General features: G+C 42.4%; 9 protein-coding genes across 12 annotated transcripts; 6 read left to right on the top strand and 3 right to left on the bottom strand.

Moving 5' to 3' along the window:
• Nucleotides 1-3: 3 nt before the first annotated feature.
• rept (RuvB-like helicase 2 rept) lies at nucleotides 4-1,731 on the top strand. The gene has a single exon (XM_018008084.2). It carries the CDS (start codon nucleotides 191-193, stop codon nucleotides 1,640-1,642), a length of 1,452 nt encoding a protein of 483 aa, XP_017863573.1. The 5' UTR covers nucleotides 4-190; the 3' UTR covers nucleotides 1,643-1,731.
• Nucleotides 1,732-1,846: 115 nt separating this feature from the next.
• nes (lysophosphatidylcholine acyltransferase 3 protein nessy) lies at nucleotides 1,847-4,562 on the bottom strand. Of its 2 annotated transcripts, XM_089469051.1 has the most exons (5): nucleotides 4,352-4,562; nucleotides 4,065-4,231; nucleotides 3,842-3,958; nucleotides 2,743-3,773; nucleotides 1,847-2,679 (listed from the first exon to the last, which is right to left on the bottom strand). In XM_089469051.1, the coding sequence occupies exons 3-5, from the start codon at nucleotides 3,918-3,920 to the stop codon at nucleotides 2,365-2,367; spliced, it is 1,425 nt and encodes a 474-aa protein (XP_089325177.1). In that variant the 5' UTR covers nucleotides 3,921-3,958; nucleotides 4,065-4,231; nucleotides 4,352-4,562; the 3' UTR covers nucleotides 1,847-2,364. The 2 variants fall into 2 exon arrangements, with proteins under 2 accessions (XP_089325177.1, XP_089325176.1); XM_089469050.1 differs by lacking the exon at nucleotides 4,065-4,231 and having other exon boundaries at nucleotides 4,352-4,561.
• Nucleotides 4,563-4,759: 197 nt separating this feature from the next.
• Nucleotides 4,760-5,692, top strand: Bet1 (blocked early in transport 1). Of its 2 annotated transcripts, none has more exons than XM_089469056.1 (2): nucleotides 4,760-5,007; nucleotides 5,072-5,692. In XM_089469056.1, the coding sequence occupies exon 2, from the start codon at nucleotides 5,124-5,126 to the stop codon at nucleotides 5,475-5,477; it is 354 nt and encodes a 117-aa protein (XP_089325182.1). In that variant the 5' UTR covers nucleotides 4,760-5,007; nucleotides 5,072-5,123; the 3' UTR covers nucleotides 5,478-5,692. The 2 variants fall into 2 exon arrangements, with proteins under 2 accessions (XP_089325182.1, XP_089325181.1); XM_089469055.1 differs by having other exon boundaries at nucleotides 5,067-5,692.
• Max (MYC associated factor X) lies at nucleotides 5,628-7,781 on the bottom strand. The gene is made up of 5 exons (XM_089469054.1): nucleotides 7,566-7,781; nucleotides 7,435-7,500; nucleotides 7,163-7,270; nucleotides 6,154-6,277; nucleotides 5,628-6,089 (listed from the first exon to the last, which is right to left on the bottom strand). The coding sequence occupies exons 1-5, from the start codon at nucleotides 7,608-7,610 to the stop codon at nucleotides 5,950-5,952; spliced, it is 483 nt and encodes a 160-aa protein (XP_089325180.1). The 5' UTR covers nucleotides 7,611-7,781; the 3' UTR covers nucleotides 5,628-5,949.
• A 213-nt stretch (nucleotides 7,782-7,994) lies between these two features.
• On the top strand, nucleotides 7,995-8,577 carry LOC108620511 (SOSS complex subunit C homolog). Its single transcript, XM_018017421.2, has 2 exons — nucleotides 7,995-8,264; nucleotides 8,341-8,577. Exons 1-2 carry the CDS (start codon nucleotides 8,154-8,156, stop codon nucleotides 8,575-8,577), a joined length of 348 nt encoding a protein of 115 aa, XP_017872910.1. The 5' UTR covers nucleotides 7,995-8,153.
• A 42-nt stretch (nucleotides 8,578-8,619) lies between these two features.
• Mettl5 (Methyltransferase like 5) lies at nucleotides 8,620-9,861 on the top strand. Its single transcript, XM_089469053.1, has 2 exons — nucleotides 8,620-9,107; nucleotides 9,598-9,861. The coding sequence occupies exons 1-2, from the start codon at nucleotides 8,620-8,622 to the stop codon at nucleotides 9,749-9,751; spliced, it is 642 nt and encodes a 213-aa protein (XP_089325179.1). The 3' UTR covers nucleotides 9,752-9,861.
• Nucleotides 9,806-11,846, bottom strand: Aldh7A1 (aldehyde dehydrogenase 7 family member A1). Of its 2 annotated transcripts, none has more exons than XM_018017419.2 (2): nucleotides 11,710-11,846; nucleotides 9,806-11,507 (listed from the first exon to the last, which is right to left on the bottom strand). In XM_018017419.2, the coding sequence occupies exon 2, from the start codon at nucleotides 11,499-11,501 to the stop codon at nucleotides 9,882-9,884; it is 1,620 nt and encodes a 539-aa protein (XP_017872908.2). In that variant the 5' UTR covers nucleotides 11,502-11,507; nucleotides 11,710-11,846; the 3' UTR covers nucleotides 9,806-9,881. The 2 variants fall into 2 exon arrangements, with proteins under 2 accessions (XP_017872908.2, XP_089325175.1); XM_089469049.1 differs by having other exon boundaries at nucleotides 9,806-11,502; nucleotides 11,710-11,834.
• Nucleotides 11,847-12,747: 901 nt separating this feature from the next.
• On the top strand, nucleotides 12,748-17,313 carry LOC108612364 (uncharacterized). The gene is made up of 7 exons (XM_089469048.1): nucleotides 12,748-12,860; nucleotides 12,965-13,068; nucleotides 13,139-13,220; nucleotides 14,213-14,974; nucleotides 15,355-15,766; nucleotides 15,822-16,286; nucleotides 16,350-17,313. Exons 1-7 carry the CDS (start codon nucleotides 12,786-12,788, stop codon nucleotides 17,063-17,065), a joined length of 2,616 nt encoding a protein of 871 aa, XP_089325174.1. The 5' UTR covers nucleotides 12,748-12,785; the 3' UTR covers nucleotides 17,066-17,313.
• Nucleotides 17,314-19,199: 1,886 nt separating this feature from the next.
• LOC149269306 (uncharacterized) lies at nucleotides 19,200-24,747 on the top strand. Its single transcript, XM_089468374.1, has 5 exons — nucleotides 19,200-20,160; nucleotides 23,760-23,820; nucleotides 23,880-23,954; nucleotides 24,075-24,332; nucleotides 24,405-24,747. Exons 1-5 carry the CDS (start codon nucleotides 20,037-20,039, stop codon nucleotides 24,502-24,504), a joined length of 618 nt encoding a protein of 205 aa, XP_089324500.1. The 5' UTR covers nucleotides 19,200-20,036; the 3' UTR covers nucleotides 24,505-24,747.
• Nucleotides 24,748-24,910: the final 163 nt, after the last annotated feature.

Genomic DNA, 24,910 nt, shown 5'->3' with positions numbered 1-24,910 from the left:
CACCGAAATATCGATAGTAAAACACATGTCAAGCATATCGAACCGGCAATTTGTTTTGTGTTGCCGAGCAACAAAGTATAAAATATTCATTTAATTTGTTGACTTCTTCCAAACAAGTCGAATAATTTTTCAACGAGACGCACAAACAATTGAATTTCTCTCTAAAAGTGACTTGAAGAAGCAGCAAACCATGGGCGAAGCTGAGAAAATCGAAGTGCGCGACATAACACGCATCGAGCGCATTGGCGCCCATTCGCACATTCGCGGCCTGGGATTGGACGATGTGCTGGAGGCGCGTGCTGTCTCCCAGGGCATGGTGGGCCAGAAGGATGCTCGCCGTGCCGCTGGCGTTGTGGTGCAAATGGTACGAGAGGGAAAAATTGCCGGTCGTTGCATTTTGCTAGCCGGCGAGCCGAGTACCGGTAAAACGGCTATTGCCGTAGGAATGGCCCAGGCTCTGGGCACTGAGACACCGTTTACCAGCATGTCCGGCTCGGAGATTTACTCTTTGGAGATGAGCAAGACGGAGGCGCTGTCACAGGCATTGCGCAAGAGCATTGGGGTGCGCATCAAGGAGGAGACCGAGATCATCGAAGGCGAAGTGGTTGAGATACAAATCGAACGTCCTGCCACCGGCACCGGCCAAAAGGTGGGCAAAGTCACACTGAAAACCACCGAAATGGAGACCAATTACGATTTGGGCAACAAAATCATCGAGTGCTTCATGAAGGAGAAGATTCAGGCCGGTGATGTCATCACCATAGACAAAGCTTCCGGCAAGGTGAACAAGCTGGGCCGCAGCTTCACACGTGCACGCGATTACGACGCCACTGGGGCACAGACTCGCTTTGTCCAGTGCCCCGAGGGGGAGCTGCAGAAGCGCAAGGAAGTCGTGCACACTGTCACCCTGCACGAGATCGATGTCATCAACAGTCGCACCCATGGATTTCTGGCCCTATTTTCTGGTGACACGGGCGAGATCAAGCAGGAGGTGCGCGATCAGATCAATAACAAGGTGCTGGAATGGCGCGAGGAGGGCAAGGCCGAGATCAATCCGGGTGTCCTCTTCATTGACGAGGTGCACATGCTGGACATTGAGTGCTTCTCGTACTTGAATCGTGCCCTAGAATCCGACATGGCTCCTGTCGTGGTCATGGCCACCAACCGTGGCATAACACGCATTCGCGGCACCAATTACCGCAGTCCACATGGCATACCCATCGATCTGCTGGATCGCATGATTATCATACGCACTGTTCCCTACACCGAAAAGGAGGTCAAGGAGATACTCAAGATACGCTGCGAGGAGGAGGACTGCATCATGCATCCTGACGCCCTGACCATCCTAACACGCATCGCCACCGACACCAGCCTACGCTATGCCATTCAATTGATAACCACGGCCAATTTGGTTTGTCGCCGTCGCAAGGCCACCGAAGTGAACACCGAGGACGTCAAAAAGGTGTACTCCCTGTTCCTGGACGAGAATCGCTCCAGCAAAATACTGAAGGAGTATCAGGATGATTACATGTTCAGCGAGATCAATGAGCTTGAGGAGGAAACTACCGGCACCGGCTCTGGCGGAGGCGCCAAACGTCGTGTGGACACCGGCGATGGCGACGCTCAGCCCATGGAGCATTAATCCGTTACCGAACCACTCTCATACATTCTCATCATTCTATCCTTACGAGTCCCAATAAATATGTTTACAAAATGCATTGTATCTGTAAAGTGGAATGTTCTCTTTATTGTGGAATATTTGGTTTATAGATCTTTGATATTGCAGACTCCTCCACTCTAAGGGCATCCATCAGATGAATCTACTTGAAAGACAATTCGCATCTCGTTGGGTGACTCAAGCAAGAAGTTTATTCATTTTTCGATATAACCAATTTTGTTAGAGTGTTACAAACTAGTTACGATATAATTTAAAAGCCTTGATTCTACAATATTTACAAGGTTCGAAAAGTTATAAAGAATTTTCAATCGATAATTTCTGCAATTTGATTTTTAAATTTGCACTTTTTGCATAGCTGCTTCTTCCCTTATACAGTTTGTGAGCATATGAAAAAATATGTATATAAAATTGTCTTTATAGTTGGATAAGTCTCGACGCCGTTCATAGAGCAACTCAACTATTTTTCACTGACTAGACATTGCTTTCTATAATGAACGATTGAGAACAGCTACAACTTTACGCCACGTCCAGTAGTCCTTATCGTATTCAATCGTTTACCATCCACGGTAATATATATGCACATATATATGTGTGTGAGAGTAAACTATGGTTATTTGGTAACATCTTCACTTCAATTTTAAAGAAATTATGCTGAATTGGACATTGCATGCAGGATAGCCGCTCCACTAATCTGTGGCTTGTTTTACAGTTGATGCTGTTGCGGTGGGCTCGCGGTTCTGGGGCGGTTTGCCAGCAAAATGACGATAGCCATGGAATAGACAAGCCCAGATGAACATGTATATGAAGCCGAAGTAGTTCACTGCACTGAAGACCGTGATCCAGCGCTCGTATTTGAGAAAAACAAATGAGGTGAGACACCAGCCCATGTAGACGATGTTATAGGACTTTAAGGATACGAAATAAAGTACTTTATAGATCATTGAGTTGTTTAATATTTCGCCATATCTGGGCAGCACTTCTTTGGTGTAAACCCGATCGATCTGTTAAGCACGAAATTAGTTATTTCATATGTAATATTTTATATCCATGTATAAATTACTCACCTGCTTCTCGGTGCTGACTATCATGTACTCCATAAGGAATGCCATATAATAGCCACTATGATAGCCATGCCACACGGCTAGAAAACCCAAAGCAGCCGCGTAGCTAATGTTCCTATTGTTGAGGAACTTGAGACGCTTGAATATGTACTGAGCGACCCACTGATTGGTGTTCACATTGAAGCTCTGCACATAGTGTTCCATGGTGTTTCCGGTCTCGAGGAGCATTAGCTTGACATTGGTGCAGCCAGACCAATCCGGATTGCCCTGTGCATCGCGGCCCTTGTACGTGAAGCCAATGCACATGAGAGCGCCCTCGGCGAACAGCCAGCACGAAATGTATTTGTACAGCGTGAACTTCGCCCAGAAGCCCAGGAAGAAAATGCGCTTGATGAAGTGCTGTTCCGCAAATTCCGGTGTCAGGAAATAGTTATCCGGCAGATAGGCTAAACCGAGTTGGCAAACGATTAGGTAGAGCACACCCATGCCCAGACGCTTAAGACCGGCGTCCACGCAGCCCTCATATTGGCGAAAATCGCCATTCGTGAAGTTTTGGTATCGTCGATAGGGAAACTGCGGGCCGACCAAGAAGCCGCTGGGAAAGTAAGCATATGCCAATAGCTGAAGGAACGAAGGCGGATGCTTCAATGCCGTCTCACTCTGCTCTTTCGATAGCTTAGACACCGGCTTCAATCCGTCGGCCACATCGAAACCGAAACCAATCATCCGCAACGTCAATATGCAATGTGGCATGGTCCACAGGATATCGTATTCGTTGCTTGCCGTGAAGTAATAGCCCAGCAGCAGGTAGCCCATGTGAAAGACGAAGTTGACGCCCAGCATTAAGTGTGGAGCACCTCGAAGCAGGTGAACCAGCACGAAGGTGACGCTGATGGCCAAGAGCGAATGATATGTATCCTTGCCATAATTGAAGTAGCACAAGCTGAGGCCACAGAAGGCGAAAAAGAGGTGATGCAACGCCTTGTTCTCTAAATCGACAATCAGCTTACGATAGATCGCTGCAATCGGATAGCCTGAAGGAGTTGAATGGGTTATTATCAGAATTATTCAATTCAAATTGGAATTATCCATTTAGCTTTACCAGCTATCAGTGTAACCAGCAAGCGAAAGGCTTCCACGGGCACGCCAGCCATTCCGGCCAGCCTTTCGGATAGTTCCATTGCTGTTTTTGGTGCTGTTTTTGTTGTTGTTAAACGGGCTGCGGATCGAAAGAGAAGCCTTATCAGTGAATGTGCGCTTAACAGATCGACGGAAGCCTTATCACAGAATATGCTGCGGTTCAACGTGCAACCCTTTACGCACACCTCGAGATTATCGCTGTTATAACTATTAAACGCGTTACTAATTTGTTATACTGAATCAGCGTTAAATGTCTAAATTAGTTGCGCCCAGCGATGCGAAGTAAATCAAGGTCAACGTCATCGCGCCAAGTCAGCGCCACTGGGTCATGACGAAATTTGGAACTGCAAAGCTGATAAGCAGGCCATATGATGAATATTTCAAGTGTATTGATCCGAGTAGGGTAGACAAAAATATTTCTACTTTTGAGAACACTGGGAGTTAACCTTTAGAGCTTTATTGTTGTTGTTACCTTATAAGTATATTAAGTATTCAAGTACAGTTAATTTACGTAATGGCAGGTCTATGCATTAAGTGCGTGTGTTTTTATATAATTTCACAAATCGAATGATTGAATTTTTAACCGAAATTGATCACTTCACATAATTTGGAAAAGGGTTTAAAAGTTGCTATGGCAAATGGATTAAATAAAACAAACACACGCCGTTACGTTATATCTCAACAGCTGATTTTGTCGATACCACTAGTTCGATTACAATAGCTGGTTCACTGATTACGTTTGTAGTTCTATAGAAATTGTTTACAATTTCTATTATAGTTTACTGTTTTGATTTATGAATTGTAAGTTTGTAATAATAATAGGTGTGATTCGTAATGTAAAGTGTGAAACATTATTGATATGACATCATATGTATGTCATCAAAGTTGCTTGTGTCATACCCGCATAGTTCAATTGAAAGCTGCTCGGATCAAGCTGGTTCTGGAACTGAACCCAGTACTCTAATAAACATTACATTAAACAAATTGAAGATTGCAAGAGTCCGTGTTTAATTGATTCCTTGATTACAGAGCACCTTAACTTAAGAGCCAGCTGAATGGTGCAAAGGTCAAACCAAGCGAAGAACCTACGAATAACCACAACGACCGCAGCAGCTGTTTTGCCTCTGAGTAAGCCGTTCACCCCATTTGGTTTACGTGTCAAAGTGTTGATGGCCTTCCTCCCCCAGCATAGCAGCTAAATTGATGCAAATCTGGCACACACGGGCAGCAGCAGCAGTGGCAGCATGCGACGCAACAACTATCCCTATCAGCCCCTAAATCAGAATCCTGGACCCAGTGCGCCCGCCAGTCACGATGCCCTCGAGGCGGAAAACGAGCGCGCGGCCGAGGAGCTGCAGCAGAAGATCGGTGCATTGAAATCCCTGACCATAGACATTGGCAACGAAGTGCGCTACCAGGATAAACTGCTACGCGGCATCGACGACGACATGGATCGTACTGGCGGCTTTCTGGGCAACACAATGACACGCGTTGTGCGGCTGGCCAAGCAGGGCGGAGGCTCTAAGCAAATGTGTTATATGTTCCTCTTTGTGCTGTTCGTTTTTGTGCTGCTCTGGCTGACGCTGAAGTTCAAGTAGTGTGACCGTATGTTAATTTTATACAAAAATATATATTTTTAGATACCCTACAAAATGTGGTTCACATAGGCAAATGCGGAAATCTGTGCAATCGGCGATTCGGATTGCAATTCCATCGCCGAAGTCAGCAGATTGATAAACATATCCATATTATATACATTGTAGATAGATTGGTTCACTGTTTAATAGACTTCATTTACCAAATTTACAAATGATTCCACTTCTGTTTCACTTAGCTAATTCTTAAGATACAAATCTTGTATTAGTATGAGAGTACAAAATGACATCCACACACCCACACACACTCCAGCTCATACACCGACAGACACATACATTAAGGTATTGGTTGGGCGTAAAGGTCAAACTTATGGGGTAGACTGTTTCTCTTAATGCCCAGGCATTAGAATTTATGCTTTGATTCGTTTACGATGCTAGCGTAAAGCTGACAGAGTACGGCGTAGCTCTTTAAGGGCTATGCGTGAAAGGTCTTCATTTTTTTACTTCGTCGACTGAACTCGGACTGCTCCAGAGCATCCTCCACATCGTTGCTAAGGTCATCATCGCCGCTCAAGAAATCGCTGCCATTGGACCCGTTGCCCTCCAGGCGTCGTACTGAATGTATAGATATTGGATTAGAGTCAATTCTATTTTAGGTATTATTTCAAAAAGGCCTTACTTTGTTCATCTAGTATCCTATTCTGTTCCTTAATTTCCTCGATGTCCTTTTTATTCTCAGTGATTTTGCGTCGCAGCGTTTGAATGCATTCGGTGGTCTTTTTGAGTATTTGAGCACGACTTGCCTAAGGTAGAGCGAAGAGATTAGTGGCTGGGGCTTCTCAAGAAATAAAGGCAACATAATATTATATAAGCTAAGTCTCTTTAGTCACAACCCACTATGCTACCGAAAAACATCTGTTACCCCTCATAATTACTCTCTTAAGCTAGGTACACACGAGTGTAAACATTTTGCTGAAACTTTTTTTGCTTGTCGTCTGAATACAGAATTGTACCGTTAACTTAAGTATAAAAAGCAAAATACTTATCTGAAATTGCTGAACAAATTTACTTTATCAAATAAAAAATGGAAATCACTGACTGACATGCGAAAAAAATTTTAATAATTTGTTTTATCGCTATATTGTAGCTCTTTTTAAAGGTTCTGATGCACTCCTTTTTCATCTCTTTTAGAAATCCACTCTTTCACCCAACACTTTCTTTTCTTGGCAGACTTTGATCTTCTCACTTTTTTTCGTATTATCAAAATCGCTAATATAGCAACAGCAGCAACTCTCAATTTTTGTGCAGACATAATATAAACGTCGTTATTCCTTGAAATTTTCAATTCAACTGAACTTGCAAATGAGTGTCACTTGCAATATATTGCACGAAATAGCCATGTACAAGTTTGCGTGCAAAACAAAAATTGATTGAAGCAAGTAATTTGCATGCAATATTTGCATTAGTGTGAACATTTGTGCAAGCATTTGCTACAAATTATTTTTAACTTGCTGCAAATTGTTTGCATCGTGTGTACCTAGCTTTACTCCCACTTCCCCTACCCCCTTTTCACAATTTAAGATAAACATATAAAACTTCTTAAATATAGCTCTACGCTCCACTAAGGCTGCTCTAACGTTTCACTCTCGTGTAATAGTTAATCATCTCTCAAACTTCTCCTCTCTCACCTTTTCGCCTTTTAGCGTGGGCACTGCTTCGCGCAGGTTGCTAAAACTCTCTTTAATGTGATCTCTTCGACGACGCTCCAACGCATTGTGGTGTGCTCGTTTTTCGGCCTTGAAAATAAAGAAAATAAACATCAAATTACTACCGCCTTCATTCACTCAACAAGAAGAAGAAGAAGCACAACAAAGGCACGAGCACCAAACGTCTGTTTGTAAACAATAGCAACGTGGGTCTTGTGTTGTTATGAGTGATCTATTGTATTGTTTTTGTTTACCGGCGTAAAATTAGCAGTGCTGGTGTGTCGCGAGGATCCAAGGCCGTTATCAGAGTCTCCATCGTCCTGCGTGAAGAGAATTTTCAAAATTATTTATGACGTCAATTGTTCACGTCGTAATATCTGCTTACGTCACTCTCGATGTCAATATCTCTATCGTCGTCGCTCATACTCATGATTGCCGTTGCTCTCTTCTTACAATTCCAAGAAATGCAATTAAATTATGCTAGATTTGTGTGGGCGTGTGAGTAGTTTGTTGTTATTGTATCCTGGCGTCTGTTTTGTGTATGCGTGTTATTTATTTTGTTTGCCAGCGCACGTTTTGGATAATAATCAGTGTGGCAGCAAACCAAAAATACCAAAATGCTGAATACCATGCCTCAAAACGTATGGTACTTTTAACAATTTAATGCGCAATTCAATCGAGTGCCAACGCGCTTAACTCCAACAACGCTAAAATTAGCTAATAATATCTTGATTTCATTCATAAAATATACAACTATATGACAGCAGAGATAAAAATACCAAATTTATATATTTTGGAATAGCTTGGCACTGTTTCGATCGTTCCGTTTAATGAATTGTTCTTTGGAACTATTTCGGAACGATTCAACAATGCAGAAAAGAAAAAACAATAGAAACAAGAGCGCGTGTTGAATCGTTTTAATTATTTAATTTCTTTTTATTTAGTTATTCATACAAAATTTCGCCTATTTTTGATGGCTTTTCCCACATCAAGTGCACAGCAAGCAGAAACGAACCGTAAAATACTTGAAGAAATACAAACCAAGAAACAGTTGCTCATCGGACTGGGTAGCACAGCGAATCAGGTAAATGTAAATACATATTCATATATTTTTGTATTAAAGTGACAGATTAATAGATTTCTGGTTTGCTGCTTTGTAGATGCCCGCACCACAGCTGCTTGGACAGCCGACAGTGACAGCTGAGTTTGTGCAGAACGTGAGCGCAACGCCTAATGCCGCTGGCGGCATCGCCGCGCCACGATCTGCATTTAATCCAACGAGCTCTACTACTCTGGGCTTCTTTATACCGCAGGATTCGTATTTTGGAAATAGTTTTATACCCGTGCTGCCTCGCCTGGAACCAGTGCCGACCCCGCCAGCGCCCAACTCCAAGTAATTTCATAGAACAATACACACGCCCACATCCCCCAGCATCAACATGACGCGCCTAAAGCTGAAGAAGCTCGAGGAGTATCTGCAGTGCGTCGACGGCTTTGAGAAGCCAAAGCTACTGCTGGAACAGTACCCAACTCCGCCCCACATAGCTGCCTGCATAACGCATTGCATGCAGGAGCAGTACGACGACATCGAGGGCAAATTGGTTGCTGATCTGGGATCTGGCTGCGGCATGCTGAGCATTGGTGCCACATTGCTGGGCGCGCTGCTAACCATCGGCTTTGAGCTAGACGACGCGGCTGTGAATACCTTTCGGCAAAACGTGCTAGACATGGAGCTGCCAAACGTGGACTGCATCCGTGCCGATGTGCTCCAAGTGCCTAACGGCAAGTGGGACAAGGCCTTCGACACGGTTGTCATGAATCCGCCCTTTGGCACCAAGCACAATGCCGGCATGGATATGCGTTTCCTGGATGTGGGCACGCGATTGGCCACTGGCGCAGTCTACTCGCTGCACAAAACCTCCACCCGGTGAGTGAGCTGCTGCCAAAAAATAAACAAATATATATAGATAAAAAACAAAATAAAATACCTAAAAATAATGTGCTTTACCTGAGTAAACGGAGAGAGAAATGTGAAAGTTATCAATGCTATCAACTGCAGGCTGTACGGGACAAAATTCAAACGAAAGACATTTAGAGGAAGCAAGCAAGCAATAAATTATTGTTAATATCGAGCTAATACGCTCATTTAAATTATATATTCTAATAAATAAGAAGAGGTTCAACTATTGTTTATGCTAAGCAAGAATAAATTTATGATTCAATTCAATTTTTGCATGAAAAGTTAACACTATTATATTATTATTAATTAAATTATGAACTATTAGAGCTAAGTGGCTAGGCCATGTCATTTATGTGGATTCCGAAATTATATTGCTAATTGCTATATCTTTATTATAGTCCGTAATCTGCTATACGTAATCCGTCTCTCTTATGCTTCCTCTCTCTCTCTCTTGCAGCGCTTATATCCAAAAGAAGTCTGCGGAGTGGGGCGTTTGTGGCAGTGTCGTTGCCGAGCTGCGCTACAACCTGGAGGCCAGCTACAAATTCCATAAACAAAAATCGAAGGACATTGAGGTCGACTTTTGGCGCTTCGACGTCAGCGAGCTGTGATCCAGCTCCACAATTACCCACTAGCTTAGGAAAAGAGAAAACCATTTAAATGCATTTTTTGTTTATAGACACTTTAATAATACAAATCACGATAACAATGTTCGACTAAATTCAATTTGATGTAGCTTATTTACTCCACGTTGAAGACGACGCCCTGAGCGCAGGCCAGTTCGCCCGAGTGATTCACCGTGATGGTGGCACGCTTGCAGTACTGCTTCCAAGCATCGGAGCCGGACTCGCGACCGCCGCCCGTTGCCTTCTCGCCGCCAAAGGCGCCGCCGATTTCGGCGCCATTTGTGGTCGTGTTGATGTTGACGATGCCGCAGTCGGAGCCCTGGGCGCCAATCCACTTGAAGGCCTGGCTAATGTTCTCCGTGAAGATGGCCGAGGAGAGGCCCTGCTCGACCTCGTTGTTCCAGGCCACAGCCTCGTCCACATTGCGCGCCTTGAGCACGTAGACAATGGGCGCAAAGGTCTCACGATGCACGACGGGCGCATCGTGTGGCAGTCCCGTGATAATAGTGGGCTCCACATAGTGCCCAGCACGCTCCAGGACTCGTCCACCGAATGCCACAGTGCCGCCCAGCAGCTTGGCCTCCTCGATGGTCGCCTTGTAGCTGTCGACGTTCTGTTTGGCGTGCACCGGACCCACGAGCGTCTGCAGCTCCAGCTGGTGGCCAATGCGTGGCAGGAGCTGCGCATACTTGGCCGTCAGCGCCTCCACGAAGCTGTCGTGGAGCTTTTCGTGCACAATGATGCGTCGGGTGGTGGTGCAGCGTTGTCCGCTGGTGCCAATGCAGCCGAAGAGGGCTGCATCCAGGGCCATCTTAATGTTGGCCGACTCGTCAATGATCAGAGCATTGTTGCCGCCCAGCTCGAGAATAACCTTGCCAAAGCGGCGCTGCACCTCCACGCCGACATCCCGACCCGTCTGGCAGCTGCCCGTGAAGCTGACGAGATTCACACGCTGGTCGGCGACCAGGGCGGCGCCCACATCGGTGCCGCCCTGGCAGAGGCTGACCACGGCCGGCAGATTGTTGCGCTGCAGCACCTCGGCCACAATGCGGGTGGTGGCCACGGAGACGAGCGGAGTGCTGGGCGCGCCCTTCCAGAGCACACCGTTGCCAGTGACCAGAGCGATAGCCGCATTCCAGCCGAAGACGGCATTGGGGAAGTTGTAGGCGGATATGACGCCGACCAGGCCAAGTGGACGCCACGCCTCCAAGATGGTGTGCTGGGCACGCTCCGAATTGATGAGCTGGCCGGAGTAGATGCGCGACAGGCCGACAGCATAGTCGCAGATGTCGATGAACTCCTGCACCTCGCCCTGGCCCTCGCTGTAGATCTTGCCCACCTCGAGGGAGACAAGTTTGCCCAGTGGCTCCTTGTATTTGCGCAGCTCGTCGCCAATCTGACGCACGATCTCACCACGCACCGGGGCGGGCACCTGTCGCCACTGCCTGTAGGCCTCGACGGTCAGGCCGATGGTCTGATGTAGCTCCTGCACCGTGCCCTGACGCACTGAGGCAATTGGCTGACCGGTGCCAGGATCGTAGCTGGTGATGCTCTGTCCGCGGCCCTGCCAGTGGCCAGAATAGACGCCGGGATTGTCGCGCTCCAGTCCGAGATCCTTGAGGAAACCGTACTCGGGCTGGTCGATCAGATACGAGGCCATGCGCAGCTGCTGCTGCTGCAGCAGGCCACGCTGCACCGCTAGGCGGCCCGTCAAATGCCTCAGATTTGCGATCATGCTATGCTGTGCCAAGAAGAAGAAGAAGGAGAAGAAACGCACAAAGAAGAAACGCAGTGAGATTTATGGATTGCTGATACGCCTGATACGAGCACCGTATCGCAGCGATAAGCGTCAAATTGTCGCTGAAAATATTCCGACAGCTCGCCCCCAGCAATGAGCTCGGCCACTGATTAGCACTGCATCCCGGGCACTTGAGTCCACTTACTTTTGTTGTCCACTTAGGTCCGCTGCTAGTCGATGTGCTCCCTGCACCGCTCAATTATCAACTGAACCGCTGAGCGATCGAGCGGCCGAGCGGCGGCTTATCTTGCATTGAATTGACATTATGTATATATGTACGTATATATTTATATATATATATGAATATACGGAGAGCGAACGTTTAGCATTATCTATAGGGCTATGCCTCCATCTTGCTCTCTCTTTCTCGCTCTCTCTCACTCTCTCTCTCCCTCTCTTGTTAGCTTGAAAACAGTTACACATTTTTTAAAAACAGATCTTATTTATCAGATAAGATTAAGTAACAGCTTATTATAGAAGTATTATTGACTTGACTTATTATAGAAGTATTATTGACTACACTTGCAACAAAAATTGATTTTTTATTTTAATTTCAATATATAATAATATAATATATAATAATTTGTAGTAGAACATAGTTTGATAAATATTATGAAATATATATACAAATGAATTTTATTTTAAATATTTGTCTTACAATTATATATATATATATAAATATTCGCTCTTTATTAAATTAAGTCTTGACTTAACTGTTTTTTAATTAGCATAAATTAATGAATACTAAAAAAATATTAATTATATTAATGAAAATATACAGCTTATAAAAATGCGGTGCTTCTAAAATTCCAGAAAAATATGAAAAATATGCAAAATAAAATAAAAATATAATTAAATTTATTTATTTACATATTAATTTAATAATAATATAATTTGTATTATAAACATATAAAAATGTAATTTTTAAATTAAATTTAATTGCAATGTATTTAAAATACGAACATTTATAGCTAAATAACCTTTGATATTTGAAAATTGTAAAATAAAATGTGATATACGCTTCGCTAATCAAATTTCAAATATCTCTAAAAATACCTGCAAAGTGCTCTTATCGTTATTCACGGTACATCATCCATCAGGCGTTGCAGTCGTTGTCCTGGCAACAATTCGACACAGGTCGCTGTTTGCTCGATATCCTCGATTGGCTTTGGCTAATCAGTTTGCAGTTTTTCAGTTTGGCAGCGAACCGAATTTGTCGGAATGGAAGTGCTCGAGGAGGGAAATTTAATGGACCGCGTGCCCATTTTGCTGCAGCGTGATTTGGAGTTCTATCAGGTGCCCGCTCAGACTGACCGCAATGCGAGAGAGAAGTGCTTTTGGGAAAACTCGTTAACACATTGTTTCTGACAATGCCCATTCTTGATTTGTTTCACGAATAGACGCATCAGCGTGTGCTGCAGGAGCCCATCTGCCCGGGCGTGGTGGGCGGAAAGCTAGACTTTCCGCGCTATGCATCGTTTGCATCCATTAAGCTGATACGCTGGTAGGTCGTGTTGCCCTACAAACTTTCCCCTGGTGCTGCTCTATTTTGACTGGGTCAACTTTTCCTTTAGGTGGGAGGATGAATACTTTGCTTCCTATCGCAAGCATTCGGGTCTGCTGCATACCGAAAAGGAGCTGAACGAATGCGATTTCGTAAGTTTATGATATCTAATAATCTGTTTATATATGGATATCCAATGTGTGAATATACAACCATATACATATATTTATCTCTATTGATATACACTGCCATCAGCATAGCCGACTATTTTCTCAAAGTATTTCCTTCAAGTATTGCCTCTATGTATTTGTTTTAATTATTTCCTCCAAGTATTACCTCTAAGTATTTGTTCCAAGTATTTCCTTAAAGTTTTTCCTTCAAGTATTTTCTCTAAGCATGTCCTCCAAGTATTTTCTTCAAGTATTTCCTCTAAGAATTTCCTCCAAGTAATTCCTTGAATGTTTACTGATTAGCTGAACGATCACACACTTCACTTCATTTCATTTCACTTTGTATCAGTTCACTTCGTTTCAGTTCACTTCGTTTCAGTTCACCTCGTTTCACTTCCCTTTTCGACACTGCACGACCCCCAATCAGGCCTGAGCGACTGAAGAAATGCTGCAGCTGCTGCCCTTTATATAGGTTGACTTTCTCTCAGACACTAAGTCACGCTCAAATGTTGTACCCGACGGCAGGTAGAGGTCGTTGCAGTCGAGCTTTAAGTGGCCAATGGGAACACTCTCTGCTGCTGCAAGCATTCGAGCTTCGTTTTAGCTTCGTTTTACTCGAATATAAATACCAAATGAATACATATGAAGAGCTTAAATGATCTTCTCTGGTTTATCTTCAGCGCTCTCTCTTCTTTGTCAGACAGACAGAGAGTTAGATATAGAGGAAGACAGACAGAGAGACATATATACAGACAGACATACGAACAGATATATAGGCAAACAAGTCGCATAGTTAAATCGGATTACCTCTTACGCTGTTCAAGAATATTCATGATAAGGCTAAATCTGAATACGTTACATCTGTAACAGAGATTAGCTAGAACAATATAGACAAAAAAACTACCTTAATAGTTATACTAAAGCACAGTCTATATCTGCATATGTATGTGTATCTATTCTATTGACCTCCACAGAGCAGCGTCACGGTCAAAACTTCTGATCCGGATAAGTTTGTAAGTTTGGTCACCAAGTCAGCGGATCTGCTGTTGGAGCACATACATCGCCTCTCGCAGGAGTCGCTGGATCATGCCGATCTCTCAGTGCTGACGGCCACCATAGGCGCGGCTGCACTGGTGAAGAACTCGCTGAGCGTCTACATGCAGGCAGCCACGACTACCATATGCCCGCCCAAGGGCGATGAGAAGGGCGGCGCGCTGAAGCTCAGCTTCAAGCAATACGCCCAGATGTCCGAGGCGTTGGCTGAGCGTTTGCTGGATCTCCACTGTCGCCTGCTGCTGTTGTATATCATTCAGGATGCGGACTGCCTGCACTGGGAGGACACGCAGCCGTTCTTCGAGTCGGAGCGCGGCTCGTACACGGTGCAAATGTGGTGGCACTATATGCGCGGCACCAAGGCCGATCTCTGGAACTCGGTGCCGCCGAAGATGGCGCAGAAGATCTTCGCCGGGATGCTGAACGAGACACTCAGTGTGCTGACGGTGCGGTACACGCAGATCGTGACGAGCGTGGCTCGTGCTCAGCTGCATCTGGTGGACATCTGCAACATGCTGCTCTGCATCGCCGAGCTGCTGCCCCACGTCTGTGAGAGCGGCGAGGCCTATGTGGGCCTCCAGCTGAGCAACCAGAGCGTCATCGTCAGGGATATTCATGCCAAGTGCCGGGAGCTCTTCTACTGCTTACTGTTGCGTGGAGCGCCCCTGGGTGTGCTATCCAAGGTGAGTATACTGAGTGGATGTAGTTGAATTATAGACTGATTTATAGACTATTCGAGAGGTATCCAAGAAAATTCCCTTTACTTTGGAAAATTATTATCCGATATGATTTTTTAAAGGAATTTTTCTATGGGAAATTTTTACCATCACCCGTCTCCCCTCTAGTTTTTCAGTTTCTAATACTTATCAGGTCTGTATATATCTTTCTGCAGTTCTAATTCTATAAGAACCACCTGCCAACTCCTCTATAGCTTATCCCATTTCTAATTATTCCCAACCCTGGGCAGGCTTATTGCCAAGACCTAAATGAACTATAGGAATGTTTGATTATCACCCATTTCCCTTCTAATTTTATCAATTTCTAATACTCTTCCCTTCGGCAGGTCTTTCGCAAAGGCCTGGATAACATGGAAATGTTTAGTTCCCGTCATGGTCTGCCATCGGCTTGGATTATCTTTGCGCTGCCTCGCTACTTTCCCAAGGAACAATCGTGTCAGTGGGTCACGGAATTCGCCGATCTGACCACCAACACGGCGATCTCCCTGGATTTGCGCGTGCTGCTGGCGTTTCCCGAGGCGCACTGGTCGTATCTGCTGAAGATTCTGCTGATGCGAGATGCCCACCTGACGGGCATTATAATGCGCCATCTAATGCAACATTTGCCGTCGTCGGAGAATTTCAAGAATGTGGCCAAGCACTCGTTCACCAGCGCCGAGGGAGCTCCACTGAAATGCGAAGCCTTTCTGTGCCGTGGCGAGTGCTTCAATGTCACCGACTCCATAGCTGCGGACATAGGCGAGCTCCAAAGGGAATAAGCCATCTTTCCTTTATAATTATTATAGTTTTACAGATCCCGTTGGCCAGTCCAACTACCAGATTGTCCTATCTCTCACTTACCTGATTGTGGCCGTGGGCAAGGCCGTCGACATCAAGTCCTGCCTGATAAGGACACTGGAGGAGCACGCCGTGAGCGGCTGGAGCGATTGCCTGGACAAGCGTCAGGTGTGGAATCAGAAGCGCACGCCTTGGCTGGAGGCCATCATGCACTTTGTGTACCCAGTGCTCGACTGCGTCGTCGAGATGCTGATCAACGCCGTGGAGAACGGCGCCAGCATGTACCAGGCCATGTCCCTGGCGCTGACCTGCATCTCAGAGATCTGGGACTGCATGCCCGAGGGCCTGTATAAGATCACAGCCCTGCTGCAGGACATAATACCAGTGTCCACGCGGCCATTGGGCGACTCGGTGCTGCTGCAGGTGGTCTTCGCAGCGCTCTACACAGAGCTGATCAAGACGGCCGAGGCGCAGGAGCAGGGTGAGCTTCGGATGTGGGCTAAGGAAGGGAAATATATTCATATCTTTTAACTCTATTTCACAGCCAAGAATGAGGACAAGGCTGCCATTTGTTACTCCCTGTCGGAGGCCATTTGCTCAGTGGACGAGGACGACAAGCACACGGATCAGATCGAGCTGTTTCTCAAGCAGGCCAAGGAGAGCATCAATCTGGACACGGATTTCGGCAGCAGCTGCGGACGTGGCGCCGGCGGCATGAGCGCCGTCAGCACCGTCAAAATGGATGACCTGGCCATGACCAACGCCGAATCGGAGCGTCTGAGCCACAGTCCGCCGGCCAATTATGCCATGGAACTGGATGTGGGCATTGCCGACTACATAGCCGAGGTGCTGGCCAGCGATGTGCTGACCACAAACATCGGCAAGCAGGCGCTGAAGGTGATCTATAATTATCTGAAGTTCAACAAGGACTGGCTGCTCGAGCAGCTGGGCACGGGCGACAACGAGCCAAGTCCGTTCCAGGGCGTGCTGGGCCAGAACATCAAGGAGGCCAAGACCTCGGTGCTCAAGTCCATGTTCTTCATTGGCAACACGCCCTTCGATCAGCTGCTAACGGGCTCCCTGAAGATCGACTACGTTGGCTGGCTGCAGATGCCGCTGTCCCTGAATCCGGAGCGAACGTGGCTGCATCTGACGCGTCGCTGTGACTTCCAGGAGGACAGCAAGCTGGCGCTGCCGGAGGTGGCCATGGTGGCTGGCATAACCAAGATAATGAAACGTCGTAAAGACTTTGCCAAGTGAGGCGAGCCCCGTTGTCGGACTGTCGGGCTGTCTTGCTGTCTGGCTGGCCCCGCCGCATCATTAGCATTGCGCATACGCCGCGTCGTACAACCAGTAAAGATGCCATTAACGGCGCATAATGCAAACAACACGACAGCTTCGTACTCCACACAGTTCGCCTGGCAAAATGAGAGATGCAAGAGATGTAGATAAACCTGAAGCAGGCTAAAAAAATATTTGCTCCTTCAGCTACTCCTGTGTTTAATATATCAAGGGCGGTGCGGGTGGTGCTGGCGGGGCTGTGCAGGCGGGCGGGCAGGGGCTTAGCCGTCTTGTTGGTAGGTCCAAGGTATGGTGGCATTTTCGCTGCCGAAAAATGTTTTTGTCCACACGCTGCGTAGATGGCGCAATTGTCAACTGCTCCGCGGAGCAGCGGCAGCAGCAGGAGGAGTAGCAGCAGCAGCAGGGGCAGCCGGCAGCCGGCAGCTTCCGCCCTTCCTCGGCAATTGCCACGCAGAGCGCCAGTTATGAAAATTACTGAAACGACGCCAACAAACATACAAAGTGATGAACGCGGGGGCTGGGGATTGGCCAGAGAAACTGAGGCTAACGGGCCAGCGACTGTCGCATGGAAAACACACACCAGCAGCCACAACAACAACAACAGCAATAACAACATGAAGGGCAACGTGACATATAAAAGGGAATCAACAAAGAAATTGGAAGTCGGCTTTGAGCACTTGAGATATGCGCTGCCTTAATGTAAGAAACATTCATTTTGGGAGACTTTTTAGAGCTTATGCTAAACAGTTGAATGAGAACATTATGCAGCCGACTTTCCCTTATGCTAAGTGATTTTGCAATTATAATGTTAATAATATTGAAATAAATCATAGTACCAACAGGTTTAATGAAAGCATATGGTCTTTATTTAAGTGAGGTGTTTTTTATTAATTTTGAATACAAATGTTTATGAATGAATAAATGATTGAATAGAAGTGAAATTAAAAAAAAAAAAAAAAAAAATTTAAGAAAATATAATAATTTGAACTACATTTGGAAAATTTGTTAGCTTGTTGCTTCAAAATTAAGAGACACTAAACCGTTATATACAAAACTTATTAAAATTAAAATTTTCTGATTAAAAAAAAATAAATTTTCGTATCACAAATATCGATGTGAATAAACCAATAAATTTTACTGTTTATTATTATTATTTACTTATTTTATTATTTGAAATTATCTTATTTTATTAATATTTATTATTATTTAAAAATAAGAAATAACATATATTTTAAAATAATTTATTATTATTAATATTTTTTAAAATTTGAAATGAGCTTATTTTACATTTTTTTGTAATATTATTTTTATTTATTTTTTATTAGAAATTATCTTATTGTCATTTTGTTTTTATTTTTATTTTATTAGAAATTATCTTATTTTCATTTTTTTTAAATAATTTTTTTAATAATAAGAAATTAAATATCAATTTTCAAATCATTTTAAATTTAATTTGTTTTTAAATTTTGGAAAAGACTACAAAATTTTTCTACAATTCTATTATTATTTTTATTTATTTTTTATTAGAAATTATCTTATTGTCATTTTGTTTTTATTTTTATTTTATTAGAAATTATCTTATTTTCATTTTTTTTTAAATTTTTTAATAATAAGAAATTAAATATCAATTTTCAAATCATTTTAAATTTAATTTGTTTTTAAATTTTGGAAAAGACTACAAAATTTTTCTACAATTAAGTCGGAAATTCACATTATACATAAACCTTATTTAATTGCCTATAAATACCTATATTAATTATATCTGTTTCACTGCAGCAACATGTGTCTAAGCAAACTTAGTTAAAATTAGCTTTGAGTAACATTCACATAAACATTTAGACAAACACACCAAACAAATTTGCAGTTTCTTGGATATTTACACACAAAATAAAATAAATAAAAGCAGACTTCTACAATCTCTAACTTTACACCCATGTTAAAACTTTCATTCAGCAAACAGTGGATGGTATTATTGAAATTTCAATATTAACAAAAAGAAGAAAGTATTGCACAAAGTAGGGCATCTCGTTGGCCTGCTGGCCGCCTTTTGGCTAGAGAGTCGCAGCAGCCTGAAAGGCGACCGAGGACGATTGCTCTATTCATTCACTTGGCGCTGCCAGAAGCGTGCGGACGTAGTTTAGGACACTCTCTCTGACTCTGACTCTGACTCTGACTCTGACTTCGACTCCAACTCTGACTCGGGCTCGGGCTCGGCTTTTGGCTTGAGAGTCAAGTGGCAAGTGGCAAGTGGCAAGTGGCACCTGCACAAACTCTTGGCGGACATTTTAAAAACTCAGTTGTTGACGTGGTGCGTGTGGCGCGGCGCAGGTAACTGAATGCTGCATGTTAACGGTAATTTGCAGCCATTAGTTGCCACTCACACACACACACACACACACACACCAAGTGCCACGGTGATTAAATGCTGCTGTTGAGAAGGCAAACGAATTATACGTGCAAACATCGTGAAAGTGTCGGTCGCATTACGCATACGCCGCGTATGCTGGCTCCACATTAAACCTGAAATTTAAACGCGTAACGAGCTGCTTATTGTTTCTTTATTCGTTAGCCGTATTGTTGTTGTTGTTGTTGCTGTAGTTGTTGTCGCCAGTGTCCCCGCTAGCCTTGGCAATCGTTGGGCAGTCGCTTGCCAAGAAATTGGATACGTTGCCGTAAAAGTTCACTTGATTTATATTCAATGCACAACACAATGTGTCTTCCGAGCTAAGTCCCGCGGAGCTTACGCTAGTCCACGAGTATTAGCCGATGTATTAACGTGGCCACTGGACTGCCAATCTGATGGCCGTTGTTTGCGAAATGTGCTACTGAAACGGTGCTTAAAGCGATAAAAAAAAAATAACAAATATCAAAGAGAAACCGAAAAAAAAAAGAAAACGAAAAACGTCAAAATATAATTTACAAGTGCAGCATGAGTCAACCGCATCAACAACATGAGCAGCTGCAACGACGTCGCCGCCATTGCCGTCAGCCGGTCGAGCCTTGCGACTGTTTACGTCCTGTGATAAGAGTTTTTGGTCTGCTGACTTCATTCGGTAAGCACACGCACACACACACACGCACACACATACTTATACACACGCACACTTAAACACTTCTGCGTGCGCTCATGTGAGCTATATGAGCTGGAAGAATATATAAGCTGCATTTAACTCAGGTGCCGTTTAATGTCGCAAAAGGCCAAGAAGTTAATCTTGCAACGATTTGTATTAAATGTATACTGTTTCAAAATATTTTATAAAGTTAAGATTGGCTGACATCAACTAAGAGTATTTGATTAGAAAATTTATTTTTAATGCCGTAAAATTTGATAAAAAATTTTTTGTTTCAATTTTATTTTTAATTATTTTATTTTTATTTATTTATTTAATTTTTGTATAGTTTGTATAAAATTATTTTTTTAAATGTATTTTGTTCTTTATTTAATTTGTGTTATTTTTTAATATTTATTGTTATTTTTTATTATTGTATTATACTATTTTATTTGTATAAATTAATTTTGTATTAATGTTTTTAATTTCGCTATTTAGTTTATTATTTTTATAAATTGTTAATTATTTGGTATAATTTGTGTCACTTTTATTTTATTTAATATTATTTTATTTTTATTATATCTGAAAAAAATGTTTTTTAGTTTTTTTTTTATTTTTGTGTTTTTTCTTTTGCATTATTATTATTATTATAATTTTAACTTTTTTATTTTTTAGTTTGAATGTAATCTAAACATATTTGTTTGCAGTAATTATTTGCTATTAATTTTTTTTTTTATTATTATTTTATATGTTTTTTTACTATTTATTTTATTTGTTATTCTTTAATATATTATTTTTTATTTACCTTTCTTTTTTAATATTTCATTTTCATTCCTCTTCCACCGTGTCTTCAACTGCGAACTACAACCCCAAAGGGAATGCAGTAAAACTAATTTACTCTTGTGGCTTACATTCTACTCCTGAACTAATGAGAGCTGCTTTTTAATTTCAAATTCAGAATTTTAGCAGAGCTGTACACTATCTCTTTGTGCTGAGCTTCAATATTTGAAATACTACACTTTCTAAAGAGCTACGAATTTTATTTACCACATTTGTCTCCAAATTAAACGAAAGTTTAGTTACTAAAATTACAGCTCTCTTAGTTTTGGCCACATAAGCATAAGTATATTAAATAAAACGTAGATTTAATTTAGTACCTGATTCTATAAGCCAATAATAATACAACTATATAATTGAGTGCAAACTTCTAGCATACTCATACTGCTGCAGGTATAACCGCTTAGCAACCAATGCGCTCGAGTTCATTTTTTCAGCATTTGAATGCAATTTATAATCTGTCCGAAAACACTTTTGCATGTGCTACAGTTATTAAATTTGGCTTTAGCGCTTGTCATGCCCAAGCCTCGCACTTCCCATGAGTGTCATCTGTATTGTGGGGGATTGGGGGTTGCTCCCTACCTCGTCTAATGCACTTGTAATGGTCGTCGCCTGGAGTAGTGCAACAGTCAGTAGCCGCTCCTGACCAGCCCCAACTGGGAAATGTGATAAATGAGCGATGCCTAAGCATCCTGCCAGCAATAGCAGCAACAGCATCGCCACAGCTGCTGCATCTCCTACTTGGGTCAAGTTCAAAATGATTTTTTCCAACAATATTGTTTTTGTTTTGACCAAGTCTGGCTGTGCATTATGCAAATAAAAAATAACAGAAAAAAATTGGCAGTTCATAAACCTCAGCACTGCGTGCTGCCCAAAGATCTGATAACCCAGCGAAGAGAAGCTGCTCTCTCAGGGCCATTAACAAGGCATTGGCCCTCTTTTATTTACTGTTTTTTCTTCTTCTTCTTCCTAGTCAGCAGCTGCATTCGCACATCCTTGGCAATGTGCAACCCTTTATGGGTTTTATCCCTATGCACGGCACTTTTTGTTGTTGTTGTTCGCTTTCTGGCGCCAGTCGCTTGGCCCCCTTCAAATCACAAAAAAAAAGATATGCATATACATATATATATGTATGTATGTAGCTTTAGCTTTGGCTGACTGTCCCCAGCTCCACTTAATCGCCCCGAGAGCTGCGCATAATTTTTGCCTAGTTTTTATTTGATTTTCTATAGACGCACGTTTCATCGACTATCTATTCAGCTTTTTGCTGTTGTTGTTGTCTTTCTTTTTTTGCTTTAGTTGATGCTCTCAGAGCGTTTAATGTAATTGGTTTGGCTTTGCTTTTTGGCTTGTGGACTGTGAACCGCGGACTGTGCGAGTGGGCAAATCTCATTTGCCTTTTTATCTGCAGTCCAATCGAATTTGTTTTCCCGGCGCATACAATAACAACTTAATTAGATTGAATTTTCAGCAGATTTTTGCGTTTGTCGTGCTTCTTCTTATGGAATTTATTGTTGTTGTCTTTGTTGTTGTTCTCTTGTTGAGTCATAATTTACACATAGGGAAAGTAACCGCTGATAGGCATAATATGGTTCGAATCTAATATATTAATAATAAATGTGGATATATGTATGTATATATTATTGAGAAAGTGGGTAGTTTGGTAAGTTCTGAGTCAGGGAAGCAAATTAAATCAAGTAAAAGGAAAATAGATGTTTGGCTAAAACTTTTAATTTTAATTTATTTAATTATTTTTTTTATATGCATTTCATATTTTATTCTTATTTATTAATTAATTCTTTTGTGGCAACATTACTCTTCATAGATTTTTATTTTCAAAATAATAATAAAAAAAACTCTAAAACAAGTAAAAATAAAATTTGTATAATTTACTGTTATTGACTTAAAAATTTTTGTATATCATTTTCTATTTTTTTTTTTTTTTTTTTTTTTTTTTTTTTTTTTAATTGCAGCTTTTGTCTTAAACTCTATAGCGCATTTATAAGTGTACCTTAATTTTTTATTTAATTTTGTTTTTATTTGTTAAATTGGATATGCAGTATTTTAATATCCCATTTTTTTACACATTTTTTCATGTAAATTTTCAATTAAATTTAATGTTATTTTTCTATTTTTATTCTTTGTTTCCTTTTTCTATTTATTAGAATTATTTCTTTATTATTTTAATTGGTTTTTTTATCTGCTTTTAAAATTGTTTTCACTTTCACTTTGTCCCACTTTTATTTGCATCCAATTTCGTATTATATTTTGTTGGTATATATATTATTTTATTTATTTATTTTTATTTTATTTCATTTTTTTTGTGTGCCTTATTTTTTTTACGACTCTGACTTTATTGTCTTTTCTACTATGATAAATTAAATTTTAACATGTTTGCAGTTTCGTAGCAAATTTGTAAGGCAAATGAATTTATGAAAATATCAAATTTTATATGTTCATTCTCTTTGTTAGCCATGCCAAAACACTTGTCTCAACCCTCGCACATTTCCATTGCCTCATCAATGTGACTTAGATTACATATTTGCGTTTTACCATATTTTATGACCGCCAAACAAATGTTATTTGCGTAGACATCGTTCTCTATTGTTTCATTACGCATATTCCGTAGCACGAAATGCCCATAATAGAACCCAGTTCCACTTCCACCTCCACCACCCACTCCACCTCCAATAGTCAATAGCCAATAGCCAATAGCCGATTTCTTGAGCATCCAGCAGCCAATTTGTGGTCATTTTTCATTTCAGTTATCTGCGGAGTGGGCGTCGATGTCTACATGCACGGCTATCAGGCGGGTCTCTATATACTGTGAGTCTGAGTAGTCTCTGCTCTGTCGCCGGATCATAAAAATTTTAATGTTTGGGCAGTTTTTCAGCTCTGCTGGTGCTGTTCATTGAGATAAAATGGCTGATAAACATATTCCTGCAGCTACAATGTGGCGAGTAAGTGTGGGGGAGTGGGAGAAGGTCGTTTCCCGATGAAGCTCGAGCGGATGAGCGGGGGAAGAGGTCATAAATTTAATGCTTGGCGCGCATATGTATTTATTTATTTTTAATTTTCAGTGATAATTACCAGAGGCGCGCCTGCTGCCTGGACTGCTGGCGTCTGTCAGCGTGGCTGGGCAGCTGGCGGCCGGCGCCCATTTATGTCGCCATGGGCGTGGCGCTGATACTCTTTCCCCACAATCTCTGGCTGAGCTACGTGGCTGGCATGTTTCTCCTCCTCCTGGCGTTGCTGCGTCTCTGCACGCTGCTAAGATTCGGCGGAGGCGTTGGTCAGCTCAAGGACGTGGGTCTGTTGCCACAGTGCGATTTCGAGAAGTAACGCATGCCACATGCCACATGCAACAAACTGTTGTTGGTCACTTAAAGTGTTTGCTTAATTGCTTGCAGAGTCTCCAGCTTTGTGGACAGCGTGGAGGAGGATTTCGCTGAGGTCAGCGTCTCGCAGCAGGAGGACGACGAGCCCGCCGTGGAAGATGAAGTGTGCTGAAGTGTGCAGCAGATCTACTGAAATCTGAAATAATGCTGTCGCCTGCATTTACGCTCGATTTCAAGTGCAATTTGTTTATACATAAGGCAGAATTTAGCTAGAACTCATGTGTATATGGAATATGCAGTGTATATAATTTGCCATGTTCAAAACGTTTCTCATATATACTGAAAATATATTAAAATATTTTTAATTTCAATATAAATATGCTGCATATATGTATAAATATTAATACAATATATTCCAATTCAAATTTGTATTTAAAACAGTTTTTTTTTTCATAATAAAAGCCCAAAGCTGATTTGCACGAGAGTCCAAAGATTCGTCATAGCATTGAGCTTTTGACAGCAGTCAGAGCATGTGCCTGCTGGTGCGCATGTCTGGCTGAGTGGCAACGCCAGCTAAA

This window comes from Drosophila arizonae, chromosome 4 (assembly GCF_054131065.1).
Source record: "Drosophila arizonae isolate 15081-1271.41 chromosome 4, UAZ_ARI_1.0, whole genome shotgun sequence".
Classification (NCBI taxonomy): domain Eukaryota; kingdom Metazoa; phylum Arthropoda; class Insecta; order Diptera; family Drosophilidae; genus Drosophila; species Drosophila arizonae.
This window is presented reverse-complemented; position numbering and strand designations above follow the sequence as displayed.

What these genes read in the sequence shown, in the direction of transcription:
- rept (XM_018008084.2), top strand. Translation starts at nt 191, where the DNA reads ATGGGCGAAGCTGAGAAAATCGAAGTGCGCGACATAACACGCATCGAG.
- nes (XM_089469051.1), bottom strand. Translation starts at nt 3,920, where the DNA reads ATGGAACTATCCGAAAGGCTGGCCGGAATGGCTGGCGTGCCCGTGGAA. An exon ending in GCTGGTTACACTGATAGCTG is followed by an intron (nt 3,774 to 3,841) that starts GTAAAGCTAAAT and finishes CAACTCCTTCAG; the next exon opens with GCTATCCGATTGCAGCGATC. An exon ending in TAGTCAGCACCGAGAAGCAG is followed by an intron (nt 2,680 to 2,742) that starts GTGAGTAATTTA and finishes CGTGCTTAACAG; the next exon opens with ATCGATCGGGTTTACACCAA.
- Bet1 (XM_089469056.1), top strand. Translation starts at nt 5,124, where the DNA reads ATGCGACGCAACAACTATCCCTATCAGCCCCTAAATCAGAATCCTGGA.
- Max (XM_089469054.1), bottom strand. Translation starts at nt 7,610, where the DNA reads ATGAGTATGAGCGACGACGATAGAGATATTGACATCGAGAGTGAC. An exon ending in CCACGCTAAAAGGCGAAAAG is followed by an intron (nt 6,278 to 7,162) that starts GTGAGAGAGGAG and finishes GCTCTACCTTAG; the next exon opens with GCAAGTCGTGCTCAAATACT. An exon ending in TAGGATACTAGATGAACAAA is followed by an intron (nt 6,090 to 6,153) that starts GTAAGGCCTTTT and finishes CTATACATTCAG; the next exon opens with TACGACGCCTGGAGGGCAAC.
- LOC108620511 (XM_018017421.2), top strand. Translation starts at nt 8,154, where the DNA reads ATGGCTTTTCCCACATCAAGTGCACAGCAAGCAGAAACGAACCGTAAA. An exon ending in TGGGTAGCACAGCGAATCAG is followed by an intron (nt 8,265 to 8,340) that starts GTAAATGTAAAT and finishes GCTGCTTTGTAG; the next exon opens with ATGCCCGCACCACAGCTGCT.
- Mettl5 (XM_089469053.1), top strand. Translation starts at nt 8,620, where the DNA reads ATGACGCGCCTAAAGCTGAAGAAGCTCGAGGAGTATCTGCAGTGCGTC. An exon ending in CTGCACAAAACCTCCACCCG is followed by an intron (nt 9,108 to 9,597) that starts GTGAGTGAGCTG and finishes TCTCTCTTGCAG; the next exon opens with CGCTTATATCCAAAAGAAGT.
- Aldh7A1 (XM_018017419.2), bottom strand. Translation starts at nt 11,501, where the DNA reads ATGATCGCAAATCTGAGGCATTTGACGGGCCGCCTAGCGGTGCAGCGT.
- LOC108612364 (XM_089469048.1), top strand. Translation starts at nt 12,786, where the DNA reads ATGGAAGTGCTCGAGGAGGGAAATTTAATGGACCGCGTGCCCATTTTG. An exon ending in GTGATTTGGAGTTCTATCAG is followed by an intron (nt 12,861 to 12,964) that starts GTGCCCGCTCAG and finishes TTTCACGAATAG; the next exon opens with ACGCATCAGCGTGTGCTGCA. An exon ending in CTCCATAGCTGCGGACATAG is followed by an intron (nt 15,767 to 15,821) that starts GCGAGCTCCAAA and finishes ATAGTTTTACAG; the next exon opens with ATCCCGTTGGCCAGTCCAAC.
- LOC149269306 (XM_089468374.1), top strand. Translation starts at nt 20,037, where the DNA reads ATGAGTCAACCGCATCAACAACATGAGCAGCTGCAACGACGTCGCCGC. An exon ending in TGGTCTGCTGACTTCATTCG is followed by an intron (nt 20,161 to 23,759) that starts GTAAGCACACGC and finishes TTTTCATTTCAG; the next exon opens with TTATCTGCGGAGTGGGCGTC. An exon ending in CCACAGTGCGATTTCGAGAA is followed by an intron (nt 24,333 to 24,404) that starts GTAACGCATGCC and finishes AATTGCTTGCAG; the next exon opens with AGTCTCCAGCTTTGTGGACA.